The 27,555-nt window shown below is 41.7% G+C and overlaps 1 protein-coding gene across 22 annotated transcripts in view; it reads left to right on the forward strand.

The window, feature by feature from the left end:
- The window catches only part of CACNA1C (calcium voltage-gated channel subunit alpha1 C), a 1,333,094-nt gene that overhangs the window by 1,065,634 nt on the left and 239,905 nt on the right, over positions 1-27,555 (forward strand). For all 22 annotated transcript variants that reach the window (XM_033951116.1, XM_033951118.1, XM_033951120.1 and 19 more), the window contains 3 exons: positions 18,697-18,823; positions 18,918-18,990; positions 24,578-24,710. In XM_033951116.1, the coding sequence (XP_033807007.1) occupies positions 18,697-18,823; positions 18,918-18,990; positions 24,578-24,710 (333 nt within the window). The remainder of the gene's footprint in view (positions 1-18,696; positions 18,824-18,917; positions 18,991-24,577; positions 24,711-27,555) is intronic.

Here is a 27,555-nt window from a genome sequence, read left to right on the forward strand (position 1 = left end):
GGAGGAAAGGGGGGTTGTCAGACCGGCTCTGCGGCTTCAGGAAGGGAGGGAAGGAGATTTTTGCGCCTGCCGCGATGTTTCAGAAGCTGAAGGAAGGGAGATTTGTGGCTGCCACTGATGCCTCTGAGATTGGAGAGAAGGCGGGAAGGGGGGGTTGTTGGGTCAGGAGCATGACTTTGGACATTGTTTGAGGAGTGCAGGAGGCTTATTTTTGCTGACATTTTTTTTGCCAGTTAATTGAATACCGGTTAACTGACCTTCTACTGTATTTCCTTCCACTGTTAGTGCTATCATACACAGGCTGGCATCAGGTTAAAAGGCTATCACTTTACAAGTGGAGTATTCTACCTCTTGATTAGCCTTCAGTCAGCTTGAACCTCCTGCTAATTTGAAAGGATATAAAAGTTCTGGCCAGTAAAAAAAAAAAAAAGTTTAATCTTTCACTTTAGCCACTAGTCTGGCTGAAGGGATTTAGATCTCAAGATGTACAAATTAAAACCTGCTATAAGGAGGAGGATTTCGTCTCAGACCAGGCAGTGGTTGATTATTTGGCTCAAGTGACACTTCCTACACTTTCTTTGGAAGAGGCGACCTGGTTATCTCGGCCTATTGAAGAGGAGGAAACGCTTCTAGTTATTAGGGATTTACCTTTAGGAAAAGCACCTGGTTTGGATGGTTTTTCCATAAATTTTATAAATGTTTTAGCTCTTTTTTGGTTAAGCCTCTCACGGAATTCTTTAATAGTTTGAAGGGGGGTACAGAATTGCCCTGGTTCTGGAGGCTGGCTGGGGTAACGCTGTTGTTAAAATCTGGTAAGGACCTCCTTGATAGAGCGTCATATCGTCCTATATCTCTACGTGGAAAGTATTATAAAATTTTTACGGGAGTGTTGGCTCATCGTTTACAGCGTTATTTGGGAGTATTGGTACAGGACGATCAGGCAGGCTTTATTCAAGGTCGACAGACTTTTGATAATCTGCGCAGGGTGTTTCATGTTATTAATTCTGCTCAGGCTCGGAAGGACCCTGCATTGATTTTAGGGATAGACGCTGAGAAGGCTTTTGATAGTCTCCTGGCCTTTTCTGTTTCGGACGTTATCTAGTATGGGAATTTCGGGTCAATTTTTGGAATGGATTCAATCTTTGTATGTTAAACCTTTAGCCTCCCTTAAGGTGAATGGTGCTTATTGTGCAGAATTTGAGCTTGCTAGAGGTACTCGACAGGGGTGTGCTTTATCTCCACTCCTCTTTGCTTTAGCTATGGAGCCGTTTGCGCAGAGGGTGCGAGAGTGTCCTCATATTGAGGGTATTTTTACCGGAGGACAGGAACAGAAGACACTTCTCTTTGCGGATGATATTCTTCTTATGCTTCGAAATCCGGGGGAGTCCTTACAGGGGATTGTAACAGTTTTAGCTGAGTATGGACGGGTTTCTGGTCATAGAGTTAATATGGCTAAGTCAGAGATTCTTAATCTTACGATCAGGGGGCAGGATTGGTTGGATTTGCAACAGCGTTTTCCTTTTCGATGGACGACTCATACGTTGAAGTATTTGGGTATATATCTTACGGGGAATTTATCTTCTTTATATGATGCTAATTATCCCCGCTTATTACAACAGGTGAGGGATGATTTGGATAGGTGGGAGAGACTTTCTGTTTCCTGGTTAGGTAGGGTTCAAGTGATCAAAATGATGGTGTTACCTCGTCTTCTTTATTTTTTTGCTGCCTTGCCAATTTTTTTGCTTAGGGCATTTTTTAATCACTTGCATCGTCTGATATTTTCTTATATTTGGAGACGGAGGCCTCCGCGAGTTAGCCGTAAAATGCTGTTTCAACCGAGGGATAGGGGAGGTATGGCGGTTCCCAATTTTTATTACTATTTTATGGCAGCTCAGTTGCGTTATTTATTAGCCTGGCAGCAGGTGTCTCATAGGACTTGGGTACAAATGGATGCTTGGTTTTTGGGTGATATAGAGTTGCGTTATGTTCCGTGGTATGCTTTGGGTAAACTTAGAATCCTTGTTAGAAAGGCCAACCCAGTGGTGGGGGTTATTTTGCGTGTGTGGATGTTGTTTCGGGAGAAATTGTTTTCAGGTCGGGTGTATTTTTCTCAAACCCCAGTGCGGGTGGCTTAGGGGTTTCTGCCAGGACATTCTGATTCTCGTTTTAAGATCTGGGAAGCAGGGGGGTTGATAACTTTGGGTCAGTTTGTGGGGATGGGGCTTTGATCCCGACCTCTCAAATGCAAGAGGAATATGGATTACAGGGGGCGGATTTATTACAATATAATCAGGTGGTGGATTTTCTTCGACGGAAGGCTCTCCCAGAACTTCTTTTAGATTTCACTACTTGGGATAAGGTGTGGGAGGCCTCTAGTGAGAGGGGTTGTATTTCTCGATTATATGGGTTGCTTCTTTTGCATGATATACCCCCTGTGCAATATTTTGCTTATTGGGAGACACTTCTAGGTCGAACTTTCACAGCGGAACAGTGGAAGTTTATCTTACGTTCTCTCCTTAAGCCTTCTATAGCTAGTAATATAGTGGAAAATGGGTACAAAATTTAGTATCGCTGGTATTATACTCCTGAAAGACTACATAGGATTTACCCTGCTATCCCAGATGATTGTTGGCGTCGCTGTGGGGCTTCCGACACATTTGCACATATTTGGTGGGCTTGTCCAAAGGTGGGTCCCTTTTGGATATGGTGTTTTCTGTTTTATCAGATATTTGTGGGGTGCTTATGGTTAAAGATTTGGACTGTGCCCTTTTAAATATGACGCCACAGGGAGTACCTTCTAAATTTTCCCGTATTATTGCATCTATGGTTACAGCAGCGCGTTTAGCATTGGCTGCTGTTTGGCGTCAGGACACGATTCCATCCAAACTACAATTGGTTAATAAATTGGATTATGTATTTCGTATGTCCCAATTGACTGCTATGAAACATCATAAGTTGGGGGTGTTCCTGCATCGGTGGAAGCCATATATTGATTGGAAGGCTAGGAGGGATGGTTGAATGATTTCTATTTCTTAGAAAACAGTATTAATTTTTTTTTTCTTTTTTTAAATTTTGCTTCCTATACCACTATTCTTGTTTTGTTTCCAGGTCCTTGGGGGGGGGAGTAGGAGGGTTATGGGGGTGGGTGAGCGTCTGGTACTGTTCTCCTTATCGCCATATGTTGGCCTTGTTACTAAGAGTCATGTTACAACTGTTTGATTTGTACTGGACTTTTTGGTGTGCTATATATTTTGTATGTTTCCGTTTTTTCAATGAATAAACAAATTAAAAAAAAAAAAAATTAAAACCTGCTAGCTAGGGCTAAGGAGTTCATGGATTATCTCTAACCAGGGGACTCATTCTGCCCTGGATTCAGTGTCTTTACTGTTCAACAACAAACAATGAATAAAGAGGTGGATTCCCTATGAAAACAAAGTCCAAAATATACAAAAGGAGTTGTGAAGGACCAATAGACTTCCAAAAAAAGTAGTTGTGAAGGACCATTTGACTTCCAAAAAAGTAAGATCCCCATAATTGAAAATATATAAATTATACTGAGGCCAATATAAATAAGACTCAAGTGGTGCCGTATTTTGGCAATCTAATGCCTGTATCGGGAGTCTATATATCTGATGGGAACAATTTGAGCCTGAACAATTTGATGTGCAGCTGAGTCAATAAACATGAAAACTCCATCTGTTCTACTCCTCTGTTCAATGCTATGTTAAATTCTTTTAGTTTATGTTTATTAGATTCTTTTTTTTTTTAACTTCTTTATTCATTTTTAAACTACAATTGTGCACAAAAATGATATAGTTACATAGAAGAATAATTTATTAGCACAATACACTATTAAAGATAATAAGAAAACTTATTTTCCCCCAACCAGTTAGTCAACAAAATCTTTAAAATATTTTTAAACAATTCAACAAGCTTTTAATCAATCCCATATCATATCCCCTCCCCCCTCCCCAGGATGTGTATATTTCCTTATCAATCTAAAAATAATCAGTCCTTACAATATTTGGTTAATGGTCCCAAACATCCATAAATTTTTTATAATAACCCTAATGAATGGCAATGTACCTTTCCATTTTAAAGACATAACATAGGGATTCCCACCAGAATGAATAATTTAATCTATCCCAATTTCTCCAATTCTTTAAAATTAGCTGCATGGCAACCCCCATCATTATAAGCAAAAGTTTATTTTTTACTGAAATTTTACTTTTTGCTCTCATAAGTGTTCCAAATAAGATAGTATCATATGTTAAAGCCACTGGATTTTCTAATAAATTATTAACTTGATCCCATATAGATGACAATGCCAGCATCTATTAGATTATTTATTTTATTATAGATTATTAGATTGTTTATTAGATTCTTGATATTCTGCCTTTCTGTGGTATAACCAAAGCAGTTTACATATTATATACGAGCACTTTCTCTGACCCTATTGGGCTCACAATCTAAGAGGTCATTTTACTAAGATGCAGTAAGCACTAATGCGTACGTACCGAAGCTAAAAATGCCTACCACTGGAGGAGGGTCTGGGAACTGAGAGTGGGCATGATCTGTGCTAATTGCTTAGCACGGCTATATTGCTGTGTGCTAATCGATTAGTGCTTGGTTAGCACATGAGCCCTTAACGCCTACAGCAAACTCAGCTATCCTATCCAATCTACTATGAAGGTACTGGGTATAATACTAGACCAGGGCCTAACCATGAAAGACCAGGTGAACTCATAAGAAACATAAGAAATGCCTTCACCGGATCAGACCTTAGGTCCATCTAGACCGGTGACCCGTGCATGCGGAGGCTAAGCTAGGTGTTCCCTGATAAATACCTTGTTTACACGTATCCCTCAATGTGATGATTCGCAAGAAGGTGGGCATCCAACTTGCCCTTGAATCCCCGAACGGTGGTCTCCGTCACAACCTCCTCTGGGAGAGCATTCCAAGCGTCCACCACTCGCTGTGTGAAACAGAACTTCCTGACATTTGTCCTGGGCCTGTTGCCCCTCAGTTTCAGTCCATGACTTCTTGTCTGTGTCACATTTGACAATGTGAATAACGATGTTTCTTGCTCTATTTTGTCGAATCCTTTTAGTATTTTAAAAGTCTCTATCATATTCACTCGCAGTCTTCTCTTTTTGAGGGTAAACAATCCCAGTTTTCTGAGCCGTTCCTTGTAGCTCAGATTCTCCATACCTTTTACTAGCTTCGTGGCTCTCCTCTGCACCCTCTCCAGCAGGGTTATATCCTTCTTTAGATAGGGAGACCAGTGTTGGATACAGTATTCCAAGTGGGTCTGACCATTGCTCTGTAAAGCGGCATTATGACATCCACCGATCTACTCGTGATTCCCTTCTTTATCATGCCCAACATTCTGTTCGCTTTCTTTGCCGCCGCTGCACATTGAGCCGACAGCTTCAGGGTCCTGTCTATCAGTACCCCCAGGTCCCTTTCTTGTTATCTTACACCTAACATTTTATATTCATGTTCCTTGTTTTTCCTGCCCAGGTGCATGACTTTGCATTTTCCTATATTGAACTTCATCTGCCACTTTTCCACCCATTTCTCCAGCTGGTTCAAATCTTTCTGTAGTTCTTCGTTGTCCTTTTGTGACCCAACTGCCCATCCTAGTTTTGTGTCATCTGCAAACTTAATAATATTGCTTGTTGTTTCTTCTTCCAGGTCATTTATGAAGATATTGAAAAGATGGGCACAAGAACCGAGCCCTGGGGCACACCGCTTGTCACCTTCTCCCAGTCCAAGAATTTCCCATTTATGCCCACCCTCTGCAATCTGTTCTCCAGCCATTTGCCTATCCATCTTAGTATGTCCCCATCTATTCCATGGCTTTGTAGTTTCCTCAGAAGTCTTGCGTGCGGAACCTTGTCGAACGCTTTCTGGAAGTCCAAGTATATTATATCCACCGGGTCTCCGCTGTCGATGTGTCTGTTCACCTTTTCAAAAAATTGAAGTAAGTTTGTCAAACATGACTTCCCCTTCCTGAAGCTGTGTTGACTGGCTCTCATCAGGTCATGATTTTCCAGGTGTTGCACTATGCTATCCTTGATTAGTGTTTCCACCATCTTCTCCGGAACTGACGTAAGACTCACAGGTCTGTAGTTGCCCGGTTCTCCCCTTGATCCTTTTTTGAAGATTGGGATGACATTCGCTATCTTCCAGTCGTCTGGTATTTGCCCGGTTCTAATTGACATGTTAGCTAGGGTTTGTACTAGTTCTCCAATTTCAAACTTAAGCTCCTTTAGCACTCTCGGGTGAATTCCATCCGGTCCAGGGTTTTTGTCACTTTTTAGTTTGTCAATCTGATAGTATATTTTGTCCAAATTCACATTCACTGTGATGAGGCTTTCCTCAATTTCTCCCTTGAATACTCTTCCTGTTTTGGGCATTGTTGCAGTGTCCTCATTCGTAAAGACAGAGGCGAAGAATGAATTTAGCCTATTTGCAATCTGTTTGTCTTCCTTGATACAACCTTTTCTTCCTTGGTCGTCGAGAGGGCCTACTGCCTCTCTCGCTGTTTTTTTCCCTTTTATATATCTAAAAAAGGGCTTGAAGTTTTTGGCATCTTGTGCTATCTTTTCCTCGTAGACCTTTTTGGCGTCTCTTACCGCCTTGTGACACTTTTTCTGGTCAACCTTGTGACAGTTCCAGGCTTCCATTGTTTTTTCACATTTCCATTTTTTGAACGAGATCCTCTTATCCCTCACTGCATCCTTCACCTCCTTAGATAGCCAAGCTGGTTCTCCCTTGTTTTTGTTTCTCCTTCCTTTAGATATCTGCGGAATGTAGAGATTCTGCGCTTCGGTGATAGTATTTTTTAGTAGGGACCATGCTTGATCGACCGTTTGAATTTCGGCTGTCCTTTTCTTGAGCTGTTTTTTAACCATGGCTCTCATGCTGTCATAGTTCCCTTTTCTGAAGTTAAAGGTTGTGGTTTGGGTCTTGGATGGTTTCTCCTTCCCGATGCTAATTTTAAAATTAATCGTGTTGTGATCACTTGTCCCCAGGGGGCCTTGACTTCTACATCTGTTGTTCTTCCAGTTATGCAATTTAGGACCAAGTCTAGGGTTGCGGTCCCTCTCATCGGCTCTCCCACCATTTGTTCCAGGAAGCAGTCCCCTATCATTTCCAGGAACTTTGTTTCCCTGCCGCAGTTTGAGGTTCCCAGATTCCAGTTTAACCCCGGAAAGTTGAAGTCCCCCATGATCGTTACGTTTCCTGTTTTACAACCATGGTTGATTTCCTCTATCATTTCTGTGTCTGTTTCCTCCATCTGTCCTGGGGGTCGATAATAGAGGCCAATTTTTGTGTCTGCTTCATTTTGTCTAGGAATCTTTATCCAGGGGGACTCCAGTTTATCTTTTCCATCCGTCTCCCCTTCTCTGATAGACTCTATTTCTTCTTGGACATACAGGGCAATACCTCCCCCTTTTTGCCCTGTTCTATTTCTTCTGTATAGTTTGTATCCTTGCAGTGCTGTGTCCCATTCATTTTCTTCATTCCACCATGTTTCTGTTATTTCAATGATATCCAGTCCCTCTCTTCTTGGTAGAGCTTCCAGTTCCCCCATTTTGTTTCTTAAGCTTCTGGCATTTGTGTGCATACATTTGAGCTCCCTTTGTGCTACTTTCCTGGACTTTTTAGTCTTCACATCCCTTTCCGTATCTATTTGAGCTCTTTCTTTGCCTCTTGCAGTTTCAATATTCTTTACCCTTTTATCCGAGCAGTTGCTTGTAGTTCCCTCTCTGGACCCTTTAGTCTTCACGTCCCTTTTTGTATCTATTTGCTCCCTTTTCTTACCTCTTGCAGTTTCAACATGCTCTTCCCTTTTATCTGAGCAGTTGCTTGTAGTTCCTTCTCTGGGGTCTCTTGATGTCCGGGCCATCAACTGGTTGTTGACTGTCGGCTCTCCCCTGATCCTTAGTTTAAAGCCTTCTCAATGGTCTTCTTCATGTTTTCAGCCAAGACTCTCGCTCCTTACTTGGTGATGTGTAGGCTGTCCTTTCTGTACTATCTGCTTCTTCCCCAGAATGCCGTCAAGTTTCGCACAAAGTTAAAACCCTCCTCTTCGCACCATCATCTCATCCAGGCGTTGATTGCTCGCAGTTCTTCCTGTCTCTTTTCATCCGCTCTCGGTACCGGGAGGATCTCGGAGAAGGCCACTTTCACCTCCCTGATCTTCAATTTCCATCCGAGTGAGCGGAGTTGGTCTTTCATTTCTTCCCTGTTGTACTTCCGTCCGCTGGCATCGTTGGTTCCCACGTGGATAAGCACAGCAGTGTCCTCTCCTCCTGTGCTGTCTATGATCCTGGTGATCCTGCTGGCCACATCCTTCACTCTTGCATCAGGCAGGCAGATAACCAGTCTATCCTCTCTTCCTCCTGCGGTGTGACTGTCCACATTGCGTATGATGGAATCTCCAACGATTATCCCTATCTTCTTTATTCAGGGGTTCCTTGGGGGTCATAAGTCTGCATCCAAAGTGTAGGACCTGTCTTCCTTCATCTGTGGTGCATCCCCAGATGATTCCTCATTCCTGCTGAGTGTGTGGTCAGCCTCGACCTCTGTTTCAACCTCTCCGTCAATTGTATTGGTGCCTCCTTCCATATCGCCTGGGCCTTCTTCCTGGGTTGTTCGGGTACTGGTCTCTAGCCCTGGGACCTCCACAAGTTGCTGGTGGGCTTCTTCGATGAATCTCTCCAATCTTCGATCGCTTCGCTGGTACTGGACTCCACCAGCAACTTCTCCTGCTTGTGGTTTTCTTCTTTCATGGCGAGGAGTTCTTCTAGTTCTATCACAGTTCCTTCCAGCAACCGGACTTGCTGTTTCAGGCTATCCAGCTCATTGCATCGACTGCAAACTCTTTGGTCAGAAAGGGTTTTTTTTTACTCTCTGGAAGCTTTGGTCCATTAAAGCATATTTTGATCCTTCAACATTCAGAATTCTGGTGCAATCCCTTATGCTGAGCCAACTCGACTATTGTAATATAGCCTATCTAGCAATTTCCCAGAAGAACTTGCAACGATTACAACTGGTACAGAATGCGGCGGTCAGGATGAATTTGGGTCTGAAGAAGTTTGACCATGTAACTCCTTCCTACCGACTCCTGCATTGGCTGCCGATGGAGGCACGTGTGAAGTTACGTTTGGATGTTTCTGCTTTAAGGTACTTTTCGGCCTACCCCCCAGAAATATAACCGACCTTTTCTCTTTCTCAACCAATCGACTTAAGAGAAGCTCATACTTGAATTTTGTTTCTCCACTGGTTAAAGGATGCGAATTTAAAAGACACCATCAACATCTCTTCTTTTATCAGGCAGCATTACATGGTAAACACCTGAAACAATTACTCATGCTTACAAATACTTATAGGGAATTTAGGAAACACATAAAAACATATTTGTTCCTAAAGTACTTAGACAGCTACACTGAACAATCTTTCCCCTCAATAACTGACCGCTAAATCTTAACTCTGTTAGTACTACTCAGTCTGTAACTTTTTAATCATTGTAAACCGCATAGAACTTCATGGTCCTGTGGTATATAAACTGTTATTATTATTATTACAAAATAGGTGGTGGTAAGTAGGGTTTCAGGTTTCTTTATTTTTGATATACCATCTATCAAATCAAATGTCTAGACGGTGTACAATGTAAAAAGATTGTAAGGGACAATTAAAATAGGTAAATAAAAGCAATATTTTATCAAATATTAAAAATACTAGACGAATTTGGATTGATATACATGAAACAGAAGGAAAGTAGGGGATGGAAAGGTTGTTTAAAATACATCAAAGTAAAATTAATAAAAAAGGGCGGTAAATGGGGAGTGGCAAAAACATTAGGAGGGGAATCATCTCAAAAGAAGTATTAGATATTGCAAAGCTTCACATGAATCAAGGAGTTAAGTAGCTGTATATAGTACTAAAGAGAAAAGGCATCTTTAAAGAGGAAGGTTTTAAGTTTGGCTTTAAATTTTTCCAGGGAGTTATCTCATCTAAAGGAAGGGCATTCCACAGAGAGGGGGCGGTGACTGAAAAGATGGATTTGCGGGTAGTATTGTAAAATAGTTACTGTATTGATGGTATGGAGAGTAAATTTTGATTATTTGATCAGAGGGTCCTAGAAGATGAATAAGGGATCAAGAGTTTATCTATGAATGCCATATAGCTCCAGAAAAAAGAGGATGGATTGAGACATCTGGGTTTATTTCCATTGCTTTCAATGGATGTAAAACCCAGATGTTTCTAGCTGTCCTCCTTACTTCCATTGCTTTCAGTGGAAATAAAACTTGGATGTCTCGATCTGTCTTCCTTTTTCAGCTCTAATGGGAAAATTAGCACTTGGCTATTAATAGTAAAAATTCAAAAATCAACTATTTTACCCCAGTGGTAAAAATGGTTTTAGCACATGAGAATTGCCTACATAAGGACACTCTAAGGACACTTTTTACCACAGTTTGGTAAAAAGTCCCCGAAGCTTTGAACCTGGGGCTATGGAGGATTAAAAGACTTAGCCAGGGTCACAAGCCACTTACTTAAACACCCCCATCCCCACTAACGTCTCAGATTTCCATACTTTGGTTCATATTGGCTACATGTAGAGTTTATTATACATCCTTAAAATGGTATGGGGAATTTTTTTTTAAGTGGCATTTATCAGTCTCTGCTTGATAGACTACAAAACACGTGTTGTGCCCTCTGGAACATTTTGTCAGATATGTAATGACTGCATGCAATGACGATACTAAATAGAAAATTTAAATCAAACTGAAGAAAATATTTATTTTCTCAACATATAATGAACCTCTGAAATTTGTTGCCAGAGAATGTGGTAAGAAAGCAGTTAGCTTAGCAGTGTTTAAAAGATTAAAAGAGTTTAGATCATTTCCTAAAAGAAAAGTCAAAAAGCTATTATTAAAATGGACTTGGGAAAATCCACTGCTTATTTCTAAGATAAGCAACATAAAATCTGTTTTTCTCTTTTGGGATCTTGTCAGATACTTGTGACCTGGATTGGCCACAGTTGAAAACAGGATACTGGACTTGATTGACCTTTGGTCTTTCCTAGTATGGCAACTCTTATGTTCTTATTTTGAACTAAAAATTATGCAGACAAGACTTCTCAATTATATCGAACTAGAGTGAAAAAGCTAGAGATTAAGGCTATATAATCTTCACATACACTCAGAATTGTGTAATCCGACCAAGAGCCGAGGCTCCTGTAGGTGAACCCACCATCCCATCATCAGAAGTGTTAATAAAGGCAACGTGCTCTTGAAATGCTAATAATATTTTTCAATGGCAATAGGAGGAACAAATAGTATCCACTTAACTTAAATATGTTTGTAGGTCCCAAAATGGGCCATGTTTCGAGGATATTTTTCAAGAAACCCAAAAGGAGAATGCCTTAACTTCAAATGCCAAAGAAAATAGTGGTGTGATTCAGACGAGAAAATTTTTCTCTGGTGATAAAAACATAAATAACAATTCTTAAAAACTTCATACAACAAATTTTGTGTGACATCAAACTTATAATATGGTTCTAAACCAGCTACACAGAAGGAGGGTACTTGCCATACGGTGAAAAAGCTCTTCTAATCTTTCATACTTGAAGTGGCTGAAAAATGCCGACTTAAGTATCAAAATGAAGTGTGATGACGTAGTTCCGTAAAAACGGGACTACACACGGATCAGCTGTGCTAAATGACTCTTCTAATGGTATATACTTAATGCGGCATAAGAGCCGACTGAGGTAAAAAAATATAGGAAACTAGAGCTGTCAAGATTCAGTTAGGCAGAGCGAAAATGAGGACTATTGAACGGGTGAGTAATGAAAGACGTGAGAGAAAATATGTTGATAAAAAAAGTTGTTTGAACTGCAAAAAAAGGGGGGAATGAGCTACAGAAAAGCTTGCTATTCAATTTCACTGTTAAGACCATCGGGATGTAAGGTATGTAGTTTGAGGATTAAACGTTGTTCCTTGACCATAAAGTAAACTGTCATACCTTAGCAGATTATTCCGGTCGGTCTGTTTTCTGTGTATGGTGGTAGTAAAGGAGCCATGTTGAAGAGAAATCGATAGATCTAAAAATGAGACTTGGCTCTGATGGCATTGTGCTGTGAACTGCAAATTGGAATCACAGGAATTAATCCACTGCAGAAAAAAATGAAGATCAGTTGAAGTGCCCACCCAGATGGCAAAAATATCATCAATATAACGCTTCCAGCACGTAATATTGGTATAATGACTTGAAGAATATAAGAAATGCTGCTCAAAACTAGCTACATATAAACAAGCTATGGAAGGAGCCATTTTAGCTCCCATAGCCGTCCCTTTCACTTGTACAAAAAAATCTTGTCCAAACTGAAAATAGTTGTAATTTAGAGCTATTTGTGCTAGTTGGATAAGTAAACTTATTCTATTGTCAGACAAATCCATGAGTTTTTATAATAGCTATGGCCGCTGTCTGAGGGATGTTAGTGTATAGTGCTGCTATATCTAGTGTTAATAATGTCGCGTGTGTGGGAACATCATGTATCTATTCTAAAAAGTTAATCATGTCATTACAATCTTTAACATAAGAGGTAATTTGGGGAACTGCATGTTTAAGATGGAAATCAACAAACTCTGAAAGGGGTTCTAAAACTGAGCCAATTCCTGAGACTATAGGTCTTCCTGGGGGGTTCTTAAGGGATTTGTGTATCTTGGGAACCAAATAAAATATCGGAATCCTAGGATGTTTTCTTGTAAGGAATTTAAACTCATGGTCAGATATAGAGTCCAATTCAAGTGCTTGAATTAAAAGATCAGAAATCATGTCAGCTGAATGATTAGTGGGATCAAGCTCTAAACGCTGATAATATGTGGCATCAGACAATTGACGGTAAACTTCTTGAAGATATTTGTTAGTGTCTAGGATGACAATACCCCCGCCTTTGTCGGCGGGGCGGATGGTTATGGAAGAATCTTGTGCTAAAGAAGTAATGGCTTGTCTCTGATCATGTGTGAGGTTTGAATGAGATCTCAAATGTAAAGATTCCATATGTTGGATATCCCTTTCCACTAATTGTTGAAATACTTTAATGTGGGGGTCCACAGGGCCTGAGGGGCACCATGAAGAGGGTGTCCTCAAAACATTGTTAGGGAGTGATGATGTGTCTTTAAAGAAATGACGCAATTTGCATTTCCTTAATAATTTGTATAATGAAATTTGGATGTCACTAGCATTGTAAAAAGTAGTAGGGACAAATGATAATCCTTTGCTCAAAACAGCATGTTCAGTCTCGGTTAGGGTTCTGTGGAAAGATTAAAGACATTTGTCAGAGTTTCTGAACTCTGTTCCGCGTTGTTCTGTTGGTGACCCTGGGACCCGTGGCCAAAAAAGCCTTATTTTGTGGTCTAGTGTGAGACCTGGGGGTGGATACGGACTTTTTACCAGTAGACTTATCATCTTCAGATGTATCACTAGACGTTTGTGTGTAAGCAGGTTGTTTATACCGTCTATTGGGTCTGGATTTGTCCATTCATGCATAAACGTATCCTTTTGCATAATCTGTGGTGTCGCGTTGGCTCTTGGTCGGATTACACAATTCTGAGTGTATGTGAAGATTATATAGCCTTAATCTCTAGCTTTTTCACTCTAGTTCAATATAATTGAGAAGTCTTGTCTGCATAATTTTTAGTCTACAATTTTGACCTTTCAACCGTTTACTTTTAGAGAGTCTCCACCTCACTGTTTAACATTTGTAATTTATTTTGAACTAGGTATTTCTTCAACCCTTAACAATCTGCTTTGCTTTCAGCTGTAGCTGCTCCAAGCTTTTGACCCACCAGAAAAATCCAGGACATCCAGTCCTGGTTTTTTGTTCCTATTGAATACAATGGGATACAACCAGGACAGGCTCATGTAGACTTACTTTTTATAGTATGAATTGATCCCAGTTGTGCTCCTTGCAAATTCATAGCAGCAAAGAGGCACTTCTTGTGATTTTACTTCCAGTGTATCTTGGTGATTTAATGCCATTGTAATATCTATGTTCTGTATGTATGAGACCAAAGTAAGATATTCTGTTGATATGTAGTTTCTGTGTAGAACATCCTGTTCTGTTTTCTCAATAAGAGATGGTGTAATATTTATAGTTCTGCCTTTTTATATGCTGCATGGCTGGTAACAGGGGCATGGTCATAGGAGTCGGCATGTCAAAATTATTGGTGATTCTAATCCCAATGGACATTACCGCTCCCTGGACACAGTCAAAGAATTTGTTCAATATTGGGGGTGCTCAAGCACCCACACAGCTGGCTCCTATGGGCATGGCTATGTGTAAGATTTGGCTATTCTAGGTTGAGCTATGGGACTTGTATACAGCACAGTTACTTACCTGTAACAGGTGTTATCCGAGGACAGCAGGCAGATATTCTCACATGTAGGGTGACATCATCCATGGTACCCAGCACGGACCATCCAAAGTGAACTGTTATTTTCAAATAAAAAAAAGACTATCCCAGGACAAGCAGGCAGCATATTCTTACCTGTGGGGACTCCCCAGCTAGCACATAGGAATGGAGGTAAATTGGCTTCTAATTAGAGATTAAACTTCGGAGAACTTTGAGATCGAATTGACTATCCTGTCTTATAAGATTTTTCAAACAGTAGTGGGTGATGAATGTATGAATTGAGGACCAGGTGGCTGCTTTACAGCTGGTTGGTACAGAGATACCATACTGTAAGAACCAATGATCATAGATTTAGATGCAGTAGAGAGCCCTTGTTCTGTGTCAGCAGTGTTGGAAAGATTCACAGAGTAATAGGTTCCCGTTTGCTCATTTGCAGGAGGAGAGGGAAACAAGGTTGACATGGCCACTGAGGTAGAATAAGTATCCTGGTGGCTGGTTCCTGGCAATGCTTGAGCAGCCCTGTCTTGATTAAAGAGATTGGAGAAAATGCAAAGAGTAATCTGCTTCGCCATTCAAGGAAAAATGGCATCCATTTCCAGGCGATTATGAGCATGGAGCCTGGAGCAGAAAAGAGGGAGTTTGTGATTGAAGGGGGAAGCAAACAAGTCCACTTCTTGGGTCCCCCAAGTCATGAATATCTGTTGTAAGATGCAGTTGTTGAGCGACCATTCGTGTAGTTGCAGAATTGTGCTGTTTGTCAGCCAATACATTCTGTTTTTCTGCTTTCAGGAAAATGTTGCAAGCAATGGCCCAGGACCAGATTTGGATGGCTTCCTGGCAGAGGCGGTGAGATCCAGTTTCACCCTGTTTCTTCACGTAGTACATGGCTACTTGGTTGTCTGTCCGAACCAGTATTACTTGATTGAGGAGATGATCCTGAAATGTGAACAAGGCATTGAGAATTGCTCGTAGTTCCAGGAAGTTGATGTGAAGATGTGTCTCCATAGAACTCCAAGATCCCTGGATGTGGAGACTGTCCAAACATGGAAGCATCATTCGTCAAAATCTTTTGATGAGGTGGGACTTGGAACAGGAGACCTCTAGAGAGATTGGCTGGAGCCAACCACCACAGAAGTGAGTCTTTGAGTTATGGTGTCATGGACAAGTGCTGAGATAGAAGACCAGTTGCTTGAGACCACTGGGAGGGTAACGGCCATTGAGGATGTCTGAGGTGAAGATCGGCAGATGGGACCACATGTACCGTGGAAGCCATGTGACCCAGAAGTCGTAATGTGATGTGCTGTCAGGTGGCGATGAGAAGAGATTTTCTGGCAGAGCTGAAGTAATGTAGTGAGTCTCTGTTAAGGGAGGAAAACATGTGCCTGATTTGTATCCAGAAGAGCTGCAATGAATTCCAGAGACTGAGTGGGCTTCAGGTGGGATTTGAGATAATTGATTGCAAAGCCCAGTAGCTCAAGAAGTTAAATTGTTGAACGTAAAGCCTATAGGGGGTGGAGGCTTTGATCAACCAGTCGTCTAAGTAAGGAAAGACATGGAAGCTGTATGAACGAAGTATTGCTTCTGCTGCTACTACTACCAAGCACTTGGTGAAAACTCTGGGTACCCAACTAGGAGAGCTTTTTCCTAGTTTCCAGGAGGTCATTCCTAAGATGTTGATAAGCTTCTAGATGTTTTGAGGGTATGTATGAGTCATAAGTTGGCATCCTCTGGACCAGAGACTTCATGTAGAAGGACATAAATAAGGTATAATTTAGGATTTTGCCCATTAGCATGGAGCCCTGAAACATCTTGCAACCAAACTTGTTTAGCATACTACCCTCTCTGCCAGGGGGAACACTAGCATAGGTTCTAGAGCTATGTGCTTTCTTTAAGCAGGATTCCACTACTAATAACTGGTGTGGTAGCTGTGGTTTATAAAAACCAGGGGCAGACTGGAGTTTATACAGGGAATCCAACCTCTTTTGATCTACTGGTATGCAAAGGAGGGATTTTCAGTTTTTGAGTAGTCTCTTTCATAAGGTTGTGTAGAGGAACTTTCAGGAAGTGTTTTGACAACTCTATATTATCGAGTGCCTCCCTGTATTCTGCGGAGGATTCTGTTTCAGACTCCATTTGCCTAATAAACTTTGTAAAGGACAGGCTGGCAGGTCATAGAGTCTGATCAGGTCGTGAAACTGAATCTGAAAGACAGCCATCCGAGAATGCATCATGCAGACAGATCTGCTAGAAACAGGAAGAGACAAGTCAGAATCATAGTCCTCATCATAATGCCCCATCAACCTGGAACGGTGGTGGGATCAATGAGGGGAGTATCTGGTAGGATGCCTGGTCACGCACTGGTGTCTAGAAGTAGAGCTGTAACCTTGATGGTTTTCAGGAGGAGTGTCAAGAATCAGAAGATACACTCCGGCCCCTCGAAGATGATGCAGCTATCGACGCAGAAGATAGGCATGTGTTATCTTCACCTTCACTAGGCGCATGTGACGCACGTGCAGGAATCTGAGAGCGGAGGTCTGTGTTATCTCTCTTACCTTGATCGGCCCCGGTCAAGGCTAGGGGCGTGTTGGCAGTGGCTAGCCCATTCCATAGCAACATATTCAGATGATCTTGGAGAGCAGGAGTCTGTGCGGTAGTCCGTACATATGGTGCCTGTTGATGGAAGAAGAGTGCCTGTGCATTTGGCTGCACTGAATGCTCTTGCTGCTGTAGAGATAGCGCTTGTGTGGTCTGCGGCACAAAATACACTTGTTGCTGCACAGATATTAGAATTGGCGCTTGTGTGGTGGTCTGCACAGAATGTGTCTGTGCAGAGTCCGGCCATTGGAGGGGGAACAGTGCTTTTGCTTTTTAGCTTTCTTACACGTTTCCCCCGATGGTGGCAACACTGAAGAAGTTGCGGTAGAGCTGAATGCTGAAGTTAATGGCCCTGTAGGAGGGCTTATGAATAGGAGCCTCTGTGCCAGAGTTGGCCATACTCAACGTTGCTTCAAAACCGACCTGAAAGACGAAAAATCATCAGGAGGAAAATGATCCTAAGAGAAAACCACCAACACCAGGTTCCTCAGAGAGGATGAGGCGGCTAGTAGGCCGAGGTCTAAAAGCACTCCTTGTAGTTATACTGACCAAGCATACGCAGTTAATATACATTGAATACAGTATAATACAGTAGAATTGTTGCATTGTAAACAGCGTAAGTCTGAGATATGCAAGAGCAGTATAACAAATCTTAATAAACATAATATAAACGTGTATAATAGACGCATGTTACAAAAGCATATGATACATGCTCAACGTGTGTGAAGAGAAAATCAAAAGGTGGCTTCTCCACTCCATGGAAAACGAAGGACTGATGGTCCTGCAAGCTGGCAGCGGGCGGGAAAGTATCTCTGCATGCGTGGTATAGACAGTTTTTTGGGTTTTTAAAAAAATATTAATATGGCATTTCACTTTGGATGGTCCATGATGTCACCCTACATGTGAAAATATGCTTCCTGCTTGTCCTGGGATAATGCTTTTTCTGTATGGTTTACCCAATCAAAATGGTTTATATATTTTAGACAGATTATTTTGTTCCTGGGGAATGAAATGTTAAGTGACTTGCCCAGGGTCACAAGGAGCTGCAGTTGAAATTGAACTCCCAACCTCAGGGTGCCAAGGCAGCTGCTCTAACCACTAAGCCACTCCTCTACTCTGCCCGAGGTTGGCCCTGTACAAGTACCAGTACCTTTTTCCTAGAAAAAAAAAGCACTGGCAAAATTAAACTAATTTCTAAACTAAATCATAAGTCAGATGTTGTGGTTTTCTGCAATTTTTTGAATCCTTTAAAACAGGGGTGTCCAACCTTTTGGCTTCCCTGGGCCGCATTGGCCGAAAAAAATGTTTCTGGGGCCGCGCAAACGCTGCAGCAAGACAGAGGAGAGAGCCAGCAAGATGGTAAAAACACCCGGGGGCAGCAGAGGAAAACACTGCATCGCCCTCGACCGGGGCCGCACAAAATACTTCATGGGGCCTTAGGTTGGACACCCCTGCTTTAAAGCATTCTTGGGACGAAATATAATAAGCATTTTTCCCCAAAATACAAAGCCCTGATTCAATAAGATCTTTTCTTAGAATAGAAGAAAAGCCTTAGTAAATCAGGCCCTAAATGATGGGAGAGGGGGAGGGAACCTTTTAGAGCATCAGGGCCTTATTGATGGTTTTGTTGTGTTTTTTTTTTTTTCTTTCTATTATCTGTGAAACTTAGGACTGCCAGCCCAGAAAAGAAACAAGAAAATGAGAAACTACCTGCACCGGTTGAGGAGGAGGCCAAAGAAGAGAAAATAGAACTGAAATCAATCACTGCTGATGGAGAATCTCCACCTTCAACCAAGGTATGCAGTTCCAAAGCTGGGCAACTTGTGGCACTCCCTGGGATGATCCACTTTCGACTCAGGGCTTACTTTGTTTTCTCTCTTCGTATACTAGATCAATGTGGATGATTATCAAGCTAATGAAAATGAGGAGAAGAGCCCATATCCCTGTACAAATGAAATTCCAGGTATGAAAGAAAGCTCCAAAACAAAGTACACTTTGAAAAAGGAAATGTACGCTCTGATTGCATCCTCGGGGATTCATGCAGGGAATCAGAAAGGCAAAAAGAATAGATATAATAGAGGTTTAGCTGACATTAAAAGAAGATTGCCTTGTTCTTATACACTGTTTGTGTGGGCTGTGGAAGTTAATCAAAGATAACAGTTCAATTCAATTCAAGTTATTTTCTATTTTATGAATAGCTTTTAAGATTTTATGAATGACTAATACAGAATACAGTGGAGATGAGAAGAGACATTTGTTTAACATCAGAGTCGTCAGTTTCATACATTGTGTTTCAATAAACCCATCAGTAGCAGTGTTGTACTTAACTTCTGGGGGTATATGTATATCTCAAGGGAGGCAACATATACAAGAGTACAAAGCAAAATGATTTGCCAAAAATTTATCTGATGGGCCTTATTTTCAAAATACCCAGAATTGGAAAAACCCTTAATGAAAATAGGTTTCTATGGAACCTTTGGACTAAAGCTTAGAGGTAACTATTATGAAGCTATTTCATAAAGTGGGGAGAGGGGAAGGATCATGAATTTGATATACTGTACCTCTTTTCCGTGAATACAACCAAAGTGGTATACATATATTTGTATGCTGGTACTTTCTCTGTGTGTGGAGGGGCATAATCAAAACAAACTCCAATTTAGCTGTAGGGCGCTGGGCGCTCAAAGTCGGCAGGACACAAATGTCCATTCTTTAAAAATACGTCTAAAGTATACTCTGTGAGGAATTCCCTAATCTCTAATTTGTCTTGTCTGTCTGTTTTAATTAGATTGTAAGCTCTATTGATCAGGAATTGTCTCATATGTTTAATGTACAGTGCTTCATACATTTAGCAACGCTATAGAAATGATAAGTAGCAGTAGAAGGATGGATCAGCTTCCATAAATTACAGAAAAAGATCCTTTAAGAAAGGGCCTGCAACTCTGAAAACCTTCTGGTGAAAGAAATGGCAACAAAAAATAAACCCCCCCAAACTAGGGAAGGACCAACGCACTCAAAACCCACTTGTGTAATATACTGATATATGAAGAGACAACGAAAAGAAGTGTCTACTGCATCATATTCATTGTTGATAAATTGCACTAGTGTCATCTGTTTTTTTTCAGTGCTCAGAGACAAGCCCGCGTGTATGAACATCTGTTTTTATTCTCGAATCATTGCACTGTTGTTAGAAAAAATGTCAATATTTTAAGAGTTCATGCTCAAAAAAAACTGCACACGAAACTTATCTGAAGTGGTTGAAGGTAAGTATCGCGTTCTGGGTTCTGACGCGTTTCGCGATTGCTTCCTCAGAAAACCTACAAAATTCCATTTTTGAAACATTCAGAAAGAGTCAGTACTTGACAAAAAATAAACAACTTTTTAGCGAACTCTTTAATAGTCGCCTTCTGAAGAGGCTCAAAGGAGCCTTCTGCAGGGTGTCAAGGGCTAGCTTAATCATTGGACTGTGTAATATTCTGGCTCAGGGCATCAAAATATCCATCTTCTGAGCTCATCTGGTCTACAAGTTAAGCCTTTTCTTTCTTCTCCCCTCCCCTTTGGCCAATCCCTGGATCTTCCTTCTGCCATGTCCTGCCTCCTCTGATAAAATTTTCTGTGGGCAGAATGCAGCAGAGGGAAGCCCCAGGGGCTTGTCAAAGGCAGTCTGTCATGCTGCTGTTGCTGCTGCCAGCATCCAGGACCATGAGGGAGTGAGAAAGGTGAAGGAGTGCTGGACCTGCATGGAAGAGGGAAAAAGAGATTGGACTGGGGGGGTAGATGCCAGTCCAAGGGAGGGAGAGAGGCCAATCCTGCAGCAGGGTACCAAAAGTGATGCCATGGGGGGGGGGGGCACTGTCAAAGCTAATTGGCTCAGGATGCCACTATCCCTTGAGCCACCCTGAGTCCAAAACAAAGTTGAGATTCTAGTCTGAATAAAAAAACTCGCAACAGGGGCTTAAGTGGACTACCCCCTTCAAGAAATGAATACAGTCTGGGTGAGCTGCCAAGGAAGAGCAAAGAAGGCACCTTCTGAAACACACTAAAGCCACAATATGGACCCACAAGGATGTTCCCTCTAAAGACCAAGCTGATGTGAGCAAGAAATTTTTCTTTGTGAGCAAAGGACTCAGTCGACATGAGCAAAACTTTTCTATTACCTTACCTTGTGAGCATTTCTTCATATGCATCACAGACACACACACTCGAAAGGAATTTGGAAAGAATTCCATGAGTCATACTCTGTAAACTAGGTCTCTTTTCCCTGGAGACGAGGAGACTTAGAGGGGATATGATAGAGACTTACAAGATCATGAAGGGCATAGAGAGAGTGGAGAGGGATAGATTCTTCAAACTTTCAGAAAATAAAAGAGCAAGAGGGCTTTCAGAAAAGTTGAAAGGGGACAGATTCAAAACGAATGCTAGGAAGTTCTTCTTTACCCAACGTGTGGTGGACACCTGGAATGCGCTTCCAGAGGACGTAATAGGGCAGAGGTTCAAGAAAGGATTGGACAGTTTTCTGCTGGAAAAGGGGCTAGAGGGGTATAGATAGAGGATCACTGCACAGGTCCTGGACCTGTTGGGCCGCCGCGTGAGCCGGCTGCTGGGCACAATGGACCTCAGGTCTGACCCAGCGGAGGCATTGCTTATGTTCTTACTTTCATAGTTTATAGGTATTCTGAGTTTAGTGCAGCTTAAAAAGAACACTGCCTCGTATGATGGCTTCATGAGGGCTAAGTCACCAAGCACATCTTCACTCATCCACTTTTTATTTACTTAGTTTTATTTCAAGCAATCATTTAATTCAGTGTCTCGCAGACTATATACGCCGCGGCACACTAAACTGGTGGTTTGAGGGTATCCTGAAGTATGCGGACGTTGCCACGACAACATGTGCATGTGTAATGCCATTACATCGACGTCCGCTCATGCGGTGAGGTCCTCCAGATGGGGTCCTGAGACGCCAGTGGGGGGGTGCTGAAAAAGAAGAGGCGCAGAGAGGAGGAGAGACACCAAGGAGGAGGAGAGTTGTTGGCTGCAGCTGACTGCCTACAGGATGTGCCTTTCACCACGAAAGACTCGTCCTGTAGGCAGTCAGCTGGTGCTGGTGCTTCTCCTCCTCCCTGGCATCTCGCAGCACACCTGAAATCTTGTGGGGCACACAGTTTGCGATACACTGGTTTAACATAAGAACATAAGCAATGCCTCTGCTGGGTCAGACCTGAGGTCCATCGTGCCCAGCAGTCCACTCACGCGGCGGCCCAACAGGTCCAGGACCTGTGCAGTAATCCTCTATCTATACCCCTCTATCCCCTTTTCCAGCAGGAAATTGTCCAATCTTTTCTTGAACCCCAGTACCGTACTCTGCCCTATTACGCTCTCTGGAAGCGCATTCCAGGTGTCCACCACACGTTGGGTAAAGAAGAACTTCCTAGCATTCATTTTGAATCTGTCCCCTTTCAACTTTTCTGAATGCCCTCTTGTTCTTTTATTATTTGAAAGTTTGAAGAATCTGTCCCTCTCTACTCTCTCTATGCCCTTCATGATCTTGTATGTCTCTATCATATCCCCTCTAAGTCTCCTCTTCTCCAGGGAAAAGAGACTCAGTTTCTCCAATCTCTCAGCGTATGAAAGGTTTTCCATCTCCTTTATCAGATGCCTCGCTCTCCCCTGAACCCTCTTGAGTAACGCCATGTCTTTCTTAAGGTACAGCGACCAATATTGGACGCAGTACTCCAGATGCAGACGCACCATCGCCCGATACAATGGCAGGATAACTTCTTTCGTTCTGGTTGTAATACCCTTCTTGATTATGCCTAGCATTCTGTTTGCCTTCTTAGCGACCGCTGCGCACTGTGCCATCGTTTAATGCTTGAATTTCATCTTGCATATTTCTTGTACCACACTTTACCAGCTTTTTATTTTTTTTAATAAATCTTTATTGATTTTCAAACTATGATAGTGCAATACACATAAGAGAACAACAAATACTGCATACATTGCACTATTAATTATACAGGTAATACATATAACAATCATTTTCTCCCACCCTTCCTTCATTTATTAATAACATAAGACATAATATATTATAATAATATTAAATTACACAGTTTTAGTCTTCAAGGTATATTTCCCTCCCCCCACCCTGGATGTGTAAAGGTATCTAAGAAGAAGAGAGAAGAAAGGATAAATGATCATTATTGTAAAGTAACAAATTTAGTCAATGGGCTCCATACTTTATTGAATGAGCTACTAAACCCCCAACACTCCGCATTCATTCTTTCATATTTGTATGTGGTACACACATTCGCCCACCAAAAGGTGTAATTAAGTCTGTCATGACATTTCCAGTTACTCGTGATCATTTTGGATAGCTATTCCGGTCATGATCACTAAAAGACAGTTTTTATATTTATCCAAAACAGGCTTTACCTGTAATAATATTTATAATTCTTAAATTATTTATATACATAAGTAAATCAGTGAATTTATCTCCTGTGAGAAGGGGGTCTTCACCCTTATCTCCTGTTAGAGAGGCTCTTCACCAACGTGAATTCACATTTTGCAAATCGCTGTATCAAGACATTATCCCCACATCCAAATCTTTTCCCATTCAGCCCAATCTTTCTTCTTACAAAACTGGTTTGTGTTACCGTTTTTGTCTTCAGGCTGTTTATTTTAAACTTTGCTGAGCTACAATAAGTTGTGTGTGTGTCTGGTTTTCCAATTTAAGATTAGAAATCTAAAAGATCAAAAGTACAGGTACATTAGATAGACTATAAGCCCACTGGGACAGATAGGGAAAATGCTTGAGTACCTGATATCTAACCCGTTCTGAACTCCTTTGGAAGGACAGGTTTAAAAAGAAAATAAATAAATAAAGACAGAAAACAGAGTTGTAAAAAATCAAGAAAACAAAGCAATATTGTAAAAAAATCTTTATTAATGTATCTTTTATTTGCTGATACAGAAGTCACCTAAAACAAATGTTGAGTGAGCTGCATGAGAATGTCCATTTGCTCCATACAGTTTTTGGAACTGCAGAAAGCAATTGATTATTTATTTTCAAAATTTATATTCTGCCTAATATCTAAGCGGTTTCCAGTGTCAAACATTCATAAAAAATAAAACCATTACAAAGCATGAACATAAATTCAACAATCACTGCCTTCTCATTCAAACATACTGGATTTTTGGAATTTTGACAGTTAATTTGAGATTCCCTATTAGGGTAGCATCAGATGTTCCTGAAGTAGGCACAAGCCGAAATGTGACCGCATCTAGCAGGTGACTTTTGTACCAGCAAATAGACTATATATTATTAAAGATTTTTTTTTTTACCATATTGCTTTTTTTTTTTTTTTTTTAACAACTGTATTTTCTGCCTAGATTTAGAAATATTCGAATTTTCTACACCACTGGTTTTCCTGTTGTTATAGGAAGGGGCCCTTGAGACCCATTATTACAACTGTTTAATAGGTGATAAGTGTAAATGGTGTTTCCTTCTTCCATTAAAATAGCTAAAAGGACTGACTATAAATTGGTATTCTGAGCAGGAGAGGAAGAGGACGAAGAACCCGAGATGCCTGTAGGTCCTCGGCCACGACCCCTATCTGAACTTCACCTCAAGGAAAAAGCTGTCCCCATGCCCGATGCCAGTGCTTTCTTCATCTTCAGCCCCAACAACAGGTATTAACCATAAATAAGATGGATTATCCACTGGCTAAAGTAAGAATATTAGGAGTTGATTTTGATCACAACCTTTCACTTTTACCTCAGGTCAACTTGTTAATAAAAAAAAGTCTTTTGGTCTTTTCTGGAAACATAGAATGATTAGATAGTACTTAAATAATTATCAATTCCACCTATTAGTACAATCTTTAGTTTTGTTTCAACTGGACTACTGCAATGTCACCTTTTTAGATTGCCCTAAATTTATAATTAAAAAAAACCCCCTCCAAACACTACTGAATACAGCCATTAAATTAATCTTCAGATTGAAGAAAATTGATAAGATTACACCTTATTTACGTGAATTACACTGGCTACCTATAGAAGGGAGAATACTTTATAAATTCTATTGTATTATATTTAAAATATGGTTTGGAGAAACTCCTGATTATAGGCCACAACTCATTAAATTTTCTAACAATCCATCTTTGAACCTAAGAAACAATGATACTTTTCAGTATCCCGTCATTAGGAACGTTAGATAGAGTAGAACCTTTAACTCCATATGGGCATATCAAGCAGCAAAGCTATAGAAAGCATTATCAGCTAATATTAATGAGCAATCTAATTTAAAATGTTTCAAAAAAAGACCTAAAGACAGGTCTATTCCATGAATTTGTTACTAATAATTCCTAAATATTGTAACACGAGTTTTTAATTTATATCACCATAATTACTTACATAAACCACTGTGAACTTCATGGAGGTATTGGCAGTAAACAAATAAAAATTGAATTGTATTATTGTATTGTACAATTGCCTTGGTTCTCAATCCAGGACAAACTCAACCAGTCAGATTTCCAGGAATTCCACAATTAATATGCATGAGGTAGATTTGCATGCAGTGGAGACAGAGTGATCTCAGCATTTTTATTCTGGTTGTCCTAAAAACACTGATTTAGTGCACTAAAAAGATACAGCCCAATATTCAGTGCTATTAACTAAGAATGGCTCCTGATTGGTTAAATGATGTTAAGCTGGCTAAAAGCAAGAGAGGACCGCTGAATATTAACGCTTAGCCAGCTATCCACAAAATTTAAAGCATTAGTCGTCTAGATACAGTGGACAAATCGGGCTGCTTAAATAGCTGGTCTGTCTGTGACCACTGTAAAAGTAGCCGGCCAGTGCTGAATATCGACTTGGCCAACTCAGTTTATAGTGGCCCAAAATAAACCGGTTATTCAGTGTTGGTCACTGGAAATGGCTCGGCATTGAATATCCAAGCTAAGCGCCAAGCGCAGGAATCATCCCAGCTGACTTCTGCGGTCTGAATATTGGCCCCATAGGGTTCGCTATTCAAAGCGAATTACAGTGGTACCTCGGTTTAGGAGTGCACCGTTTGCGAGTGTTTTGCAAGACAAGCAAAACATTCGCAAAATCGGCGCCTCAGAAACTGAGCGTGCCTCAATTTGCGAGCGGTGCCACCCGCGATCCGGCACCCTCCCCCCCCCCCGCGATCCGCCTTCCCCCACTATCTGGCCCCCCCCCCCACGATCCAACACCCCTCCCCGCCACAATCTGAAGTCCCCCAGACCCACCCGAACCCGCTTCTTACTGTCATCTGGGCCTCGGCACCAGCACCGGCATGTCCTGTGTGTTAGTGCCGGTGCCCAAAGATCGGCCTCCTCTTCTTGCTGGGCCTTGAGCATCTGCGCATGCTCAAGGCCTGCGAATTCACGCTCTCTCCAAGATTCTCGGAGATCTCGGAGAGAGTGTGAACTCGCAGGCCTTGAGCATACGCAGATGCTCAAGGCCCAGCAAGAAGAGGAGGCCAATCTTTGGGCACCGACACCAATGCACAGAACATGCCAGTGCCAAGGCCCAGATGACAGTAAGAAGCCGGTTTGGGTGGGTCTGGGGGACTTCAGATTGCGGCAGGGGGGTGCTGGATCGCGGCGGGGGAGTGGTGAATCACGGGGGGGGGGTGCCGGATCGCGAGGGGGTGGTGCCGGATCGCAGGGGGGGCCTTCAGGGGGAGCAATGCCGGTTCTCGTGGGGGGGGATAGAGCAGCGCCGCTGGCCTCGGGGTGGGAACGTATCAAAGCGAGTTTCCATTATTTCCTATGGGGAAACTCGCTTTGATATACGAGTATTTTGGTTTACGAGCATGCTTCTGGAACGAAATATGCTCATAAACCAAGGTACCATTGTAGTTGAGCAGGAGAGGCAGCTCAATATCAGCAGTATCTCTAAAACTGTACCTGGCTATTTTGTAGGTAGTCTGAGGGTGCAATTGGCATTTATTCAGTTAAGTTCCTATATTCAGCAATTAACCGCCTAACCTAAGCCTGGCTAACTCCCAGGGTCTGTAGAAACTAGCTGTATTTTCGTATGTGTAGGAAATTTCACCACAGGACCCTACTGAAATTATAATCTAGATCAGACATGGGCAACTCCAGTCCTCGAGGGCCGGAATCCAATTGGGTTTTCAGGATTTCCCCAATGAATATGCATCGAAAGCAGTGCATGCAAATAGATCTCATGCATATTCATTAGGGAAGTCCTGAAAACCCGATTGGATTCCGGCCCTCGAGGACTGGAGTTGCCCATGTCTGATCTAGATGATAACTGAAATCTCTATCCATCCTACCAGTGGCCTAGCAAGGATAGGTGCCCCCTGCACCCTCCTCTCTGCCCCCTGCTCCTTTCACACACCCCCACCCCCGTACCTCTTTAAATCTTCACCAGCACAAGCAACTTCTTTAGCCTGCTGCTGCAGCCTGTTGGGTTTCCCTCTGACATCACTTCCTGGCCCCTTGTCCCAGAAGTGATTTCAGAGGGAAACAGGCTGGCACAATCAGAA

Source organism: Geotrypetes seraphini, chromosome 7, assembly GCF_902459505.1.
Source record: "Geotrypetes seraphini chromosome 7, aGeoSer1.1, whole genome shotgun sequence".
NCBI classification, from domain to species: Eukaryota; Metazoa; Chordata; class Amphibia; order Gymnophiona; family Dermophiidae; genus Geotrypetes; species Geotrypetes seraphini.